At 38.0% G+C, this 6,284-nt stretch overlaps 1 protein-coding gene across 1 annotated transcript in view; it reads right to left on the bottom strand.

The window, feature by feature from the left end:
* The window catches only part of LOC107290043 (cohesin subunit SA-1), a 113,045-nt gene that overhangs the window by 28,868 nt on the left and 77,893 nt on the right, over positions 1 to 6,284 (bottom strand). Inside the window, exons 8-9 of the mRNA XM_015818886.1 lie at positions 1,154 to 1,227; positions 354 to 477 (exon numbers count right to left, since the gene is read on the bottom strand). Coding sequence (XP_015674372.1) covers positions 354 to 477; positions 1,154 to 1,227 — 198 coding nt within the window. The remainder of the gene's footprint in view (positions 1 to 353; positions 478 to 1,153; positions 1,228 to 6,284) is intronic.

The raw sequence follows: 6,284 nt of genomic DNA, 5'->3' as shown, positions 1-6,284 counted from the left end.
GCGGCCCGCCGCACCCCCCCGCGGCCTCCAAAACAGCCCGCCGTGGCCCGCTGCACCCCCCCGCGGCCTCCCGGACGGCCCGCCGCCGCCTATCCGACCGCGCCGCCACCGCCTACCTGACCGCGCCACCGCCGGTTAGAAATTTTTTTTTATTTTGTTTTGTCCTCTAAAAACGATGTGCGTCTTATGGTCAGGTGCGTCTTATGGTGCGAAAAATACGGTAAATGAACCAAAATGGATTTGATAAGACTATATCTTGTTAAATGTAACAAAGGTTGAAAAAGTATGAGAAATCAATATTCTCTTTCACATAAAAAATGAAAATAGCATATTTATAGCAATGCAGCACTTACTCTGTCATGAAGTGTCCAACCAACATATTTTAAATAACTATCATTCAGGAAGGCATCACTGTACATTTTCATCCACACTCCAATTTCTTCAATACAAACAGCTCTAATCTCAGCAATAGCATCACTATAAAAAAACAATGTTGAAAATATATTGTTTAATTTTATGTATAAAATTACAGTAGTGTAATGTTTATTTTTTTCTTAGCGGTTTTCCTCCTTTAAATGATATGGCATTTGTCTTTTGTTGTCTCTAATGCTAATCAGCAAGGACAGTTTGAAATCAGAGTTATTTCATGTAGGTGATTTAAAGCATACAAGTATACAGAATTAAAGTTCTATGAAGTATCTGCACCCTTTCCCTGAATGCACAGCAGGAAGTCCATAAGTCCCATGTCAGTCCCAAATTTTATTTTTTCAAAATCCATCTTTTCCATGAAGTTTTAAGCATAGTCTCCATATCCCGCTGTTGCAGGAGATCATGTCAGTGTACATAACATTCTCTGATCAAACTTTCTCCACAATAGCACCTCTGTAGGGGGGGCGGGGGGGCTGAGTTAAGAGGAAATGATTGGCCCAAAGCCATCATGATATTTCCATGGCAATGGGTAGATTTGAACATGGGCCTCCCTGATTGTAATCCAACAATTTAAAATACATAGTTTAAACCATTTTATTACACATGTCTCATAAAATGTCAATTCCTGGAGTTTATATTCTGTCTATTTGATAAATTTTAAGCAAGACAGGGGAAAATATTATTTTTGACTGCTACTTAGGATTCCCAATGTCTTTTTACTCACCGATATCTATGGACAAATATTCCCTTGAAAATGGAATTCATCATATTTTCAATTTCATCCTGATTTTCTTGCAACTGAAATACAATTAAATATGCTTACTTTAATTCTTTTATTTAAACACATAAATAAATTACTATCCTGGGGCATGTCAACACAGTTAATAACATTATTCATAATGAAGCCTGACTATAAACATAAAATACTTATTATTCATCACCTAAATATCACGGCTACAGTAGATTAAATTCATTTTTAAAAAACATTTTACTGAAAATTTTAATTACAATAGTCAAAGAAAATATGAGCTAACCTTGACAAGAAAAGAGAATAAAGGAAAAGGAGAACAGTTATGTAGAAAGAAAAAGAAGAGAAAATAAAAAAGAAATATTTTAAAAAGTAACTTCTAATTTTCATCATAAGTACAAACTTGATAATTCATCACTCCCTATAAAGTTACATGCAAGTATCTATTTTTCCCATAAACTATGTTTTTTCCATATGAAAGTCTATAAATCAACATTATAGGCTTGCTGTCAGCAAGAAGTCCATAAAGGAACCCCAGATTTATACATACATCTTATTTTAACCTTGATCAAACAAACTAACTTTGTATTTTTTTCTTTTGCTTCCAACAATCTTCATCTTTACTTCATTCAGATGCTATTGTAGGATTTTATCTCACAATTTTTCTTTTTCCTATCTTGAATGTTTGTCAGATGCAGAAGATCAGTACATGTGAAATTCCAATTAAACTGATTTATTACTGTAGGATCCAATCTGGGTCGGTCATCGGGACCAGGGGTTTAGTCTTCCGAGCTTTCAGACTCGTGCTGGAACCCATCTTCCGGGAACTTCTTTCAAGCAGAGCATGTGCTTTGGGCTATTGTTTGTGTGGTATTTATATGGTGCCTGTTGCGTGTGCCTTTTAGATCTTGATTGGGGTGTTGATGCCTGGCTATTAATCTTTTGGCTGTTGTTTTCTTGTGCTGCCCAGATCTTGCCTCCTAAGTACTTGATAAGCTGGATGTAAATCAGCATTCCTGTTGACTGACCAGGGACCCATTTCCCAGGCTTCAATCACTTCCATAGCTGTTTTAATGCCTGCTTGTCCAACAATCTTAGTAGCTGCAAAATTGAATGTATGTCCTTGTTCACTGCAGTATGAGACGACCAATGAGTTCAGGTCTCCTCATCTGACCGCTCGCTTGTGTTCTTGCAATCTGGTGGTTAGCTTCCTCCCCGTCTGTCCTACATAGTCACGGGGGCAATCCATGCAGGAGATTCAATACATTACATTGGAAGTATCTCCCACCTCCAAGCAATCTTTAGAATAGTAATAGCACTTAGATTTATATACCGCTTCACAGTGCTTTACAGCCCTCTCCACAGAGTCAGCATATTGCCCCCAATAATCTGGGTCCTCATTTTACCAACCTTGGAAGGATGGAAGGCTGAGTCAACCTTGAGCGGTGAGACTTGAACTGCCAAACTGCTGGCAGTTTGCATTCTAAGCCTGCAGTACTGCATTCTAACCACTGCACCACCAGGGCTCCTGCATAATTTGTTCTCATATGGTAACCTCTGGGCAGTGCTATGCAAGGCCCACTCGCAGATATTGGAAGCTGCGTTCTACAGCTTTCAAAATACTCAGTGTGCCATACATCAAAAATGTTTCAGAAGCCTTAGAACTGCCTTAGAACTGCCTTTCGGAAGACTTAGAACTGCCATACATCAAAAACATTTCGGAAGCTGTAGAACTGCATGTGCCAGATGTTCCATGGGACATTTGCCAGTCCTTTGATTTTAGCTGCAGCCATCATCTCTGCTCCTTTGTAATTGTCTTAGCTTCCCATTTCTCACCCCAAAGTTCCAAAAAGATTATATTCCTGACTCTATATTTATTTGGAGTTGAAATAGGATACTATATGCATGCTTGAGGGCAAAATCCATGATGGTCTCACATATAAACAGAATCCACCTTCATTATGTTTAGATTGTCTAATCTGAAAAGATGGAGACGTATTAAAATTGTACAATAGGATTATGTTGCCAGATGTTTTTTCTATGCTTGGGACTTTTTCCAGATTATTTTGGATAGCAAATGTCCTATTGTGAAAACTGTTATTTGCAGTTTGGAAAAGAATCAGACCAGTAGCACAATCTCCAAAATATTCCCCATTTCACGGGGCCAATTCATAATATTGATAACATTAAGTATTTGGCAATGGAAAAATAAGGATGACAAACAAAATAGAAAACAACATTCAGGCAAAATCGGATTGGTTTCAAGCTACTGTTCATGTAACAGTCTACTTTAACAGTGATGACAACTAATTTCATGATTCTACATTAACTTTATGTGAACTGAATAATAAATCTTACTGCAAATAATGACATAAAAGTACATAAAAGAAAGCAGAAGGACCATTTTGCAATATATCTTATGGATAAAATTATTCACTTAACCCCTGCGATAAATTCTGTAGCCATCACAGAAACAGCTCAGTATTCTTTTGGGCTCCCAGACACATACTTTTTTTCTACACAATTTCCCCAAACATATTTTTATTTGCTTTTGTATTAAAGATATGCAATATCTGGAAAATATATAAACACTAATAACTTTCAGATTTGAACACTATTTATATGATGTACAAATTAAGTTGGGTGATAGCAAAATGTGAATCACATTTCTTTACCATCTTATCTCAGAAATCTGAAAAATATATTAAGTTCAGGTAAACTCATATGTTTTTTCTGCAGGCCCGTAATCATCTTAGTTACTCTTCATTGCACTTCTTCCAAAGTCTCAACATCTTTTTTGTAATGTGGTGACCAAAACTGGATGCAGTATTCCAGGTGTGGTCTTACTAAGGGTTTATAAAGCAGTACTTATACTTGATGTGATTTTGATTCTATGCTTCTGTTTATACAACCAAGGATTGTATTAGCTTTTTTGGCTGCTGCCGCACACTGCTGGCTCATATTTAAGTGATTGTCCATTAGGATTCCAAGGTCCCTTTCACAGTTACTGTTTTTGAGCCAGGTTTCGCCTATCTGTACTTGTACCTTTGATTTTTCCTGCCTAGGTGTAAAACCTTGATTTTCTCCACATTAAATTTCATTTTGTTGGATAGGGCCCATTGTTCAAATCTGTCAAGATCTTTTTGGATTCTGACCTTATCTTGTGAGGTGTTGACCACTCCTGCCAGCTTAGTGTCATCTGCAAATTTGATGAGTTCCCCTTCTACTCCCTCATCTAAGTCATTTATGGAAATATTGAAGAGTACTGGGCCTAAGACAGAATCTTGTGGTACTCCACTGCTTACTTCCCTCCATGTAGATGCAGTACCATTAAGGACTACTCATTGAGTAGTTTGTCAGTCAGTTACAAATCCATTTGGTGGTGATGCTGTCACCATTCTGCTGTTCAGAAAGAGACTTTAAATTTAGGTCATCTTAAAAAAAAACTCCCTGTTCCAAAATGGGAGTCTTTGCTGTGTGGTCATCTCATACACAAATACAGTATACTGCAAGTGACTCATGAACCTATACCAGTGATGGTGAACCTTTTAGAGACCGATTGCCCAAAAACTGGCCCTGCCCCCGCTCCCCCTGCCCCGCCCCCAGGGCCACTCACTGCCTCCAGGGCCCGCCGCAGATCGCCCAGCAGTGCCATGGCAGCCACGCCCTCTGCCCACGCCCCACATCATAAACTGTGAGCAATGGGGCGTGAGGGCAGTCTTGTCTACGCTGCCTGGCTGCCATGTCCTTGACTGCACTGCTCCGTGTGGGCCACACTCAGGTGTGACTCTTCTCCAGGAGGGCTGCTGGTGAGGAGGGGGTCATGGGGAGAGGCAAGGTTGGGGCAAGGGCACGTGTGCCCACAGAGAGAGCTCCAAGTGCTGCCTTTGGCACCAGTGCCATAGGTTCGCCACCACTGACCTATACAATCATACCGGCTTTAAACCCTTAGATCATCCTCTTGCCTGGGGCGGTGGGAGTCAAAAGGATATTCTTCTCTTGGGGGGTAACATTCTGTTTCAAGGTAGGAATCCTTGCTTTTCAGGAGGCCTGATATTATACATAGAAAGTGCTTACTTTTCCTCTCTATGCCCAGCTCTGAATTATATACTGTATTCTGGCTACTTACATATTTTTTTCTGTCTGCATCCATTACTTGCCCTCCTCCGCACCCATCCCAGTAAAAAATCAGACACTGAATCAAATCAATTAATTTTGAAATAATGGCCTCTCACAGCTTATTTATAAAACAATTTTAAATATTCAAATAAATTTTAAGATTCAAAAGAGTATGCAAACAAAATTTTTAATTAAATATTATTTTAAAGAAAATGTAAGTATATTTCACTACAGAAAGATAAACAGCTTTAGTTTAATGTATGAAAATTGGAAAAGTTAATATGCATTATTTTGTATATGGCATTTTATAATATTGCCATACTAAAAGTCAAGAGTTATCTGAAATGTTAATATCATTTTATTTTATGGCTGTTGAACCTCCCTTCTGTTGAATTTCTGGATGATAGATACAATGCTTTTTCTGTTAAATTTGCAGATTAAAGATGATATTGTCCATTTCATAACATTCTTTATTCCAGATTACAAAAAATCCTTTCTTCCATATATGACAGAATAGAAAACACTCCATTTGGACAGAGACTAAACTTCTTTTTTTGTATCCTCTTTTCATTGGAACTCCCAGTGAGAAGAGTGAAATTCAACAGAAAATCACCAATGCCAACTTGCTGTTCTTTCAATTTTTGGCAAGAAACTAAAGAGAATATTGGATAGAGTTAAATAACTGATTAATAATTGGGCAGTATCTCAAAATGGAAAAAGAGATTTTTAGATCTTACCTAATTACATCATGATACTACTTGTCACTTGATTGATAGTTATTATATTCTAATCAGTGGTTCTTAACCTTTTTGAACGAATCGCCCCCTTGAGCCAATGAGGAAGTTGTCATCGCCCCCCTCCCCCAACATAACCTCTCAATCACAACATAGGAAATAATTCTTCAATTTATGCAAACACTTTTTTTGTTTTCTTTAAAATTGTCATCAGGACATATCAATGCAAATAATTTATTTCCAGTCTTTTCCCC

This window comes from Protobothrops mucrosquamatus, unplaced genomic scaffold, assembly GCF_001527695.2.
Source record: "Protobothrops mucrosquamatus isolate PMUCROS unplaced genomic scaffold, P.Mucros_1.0 scaffold812, whole genome shotgun sequence".
NCBI lineage: Eukaryota > Metazoa > Chordata > Lepidosauria > Squamata > Viperidae > Protobothrops > Protobothrops mucrosquamatus.
Note: the sequence above shows the minus strand (reverse complement) of the source record. Positions and strands in the feature narration are given on the sequence as shown.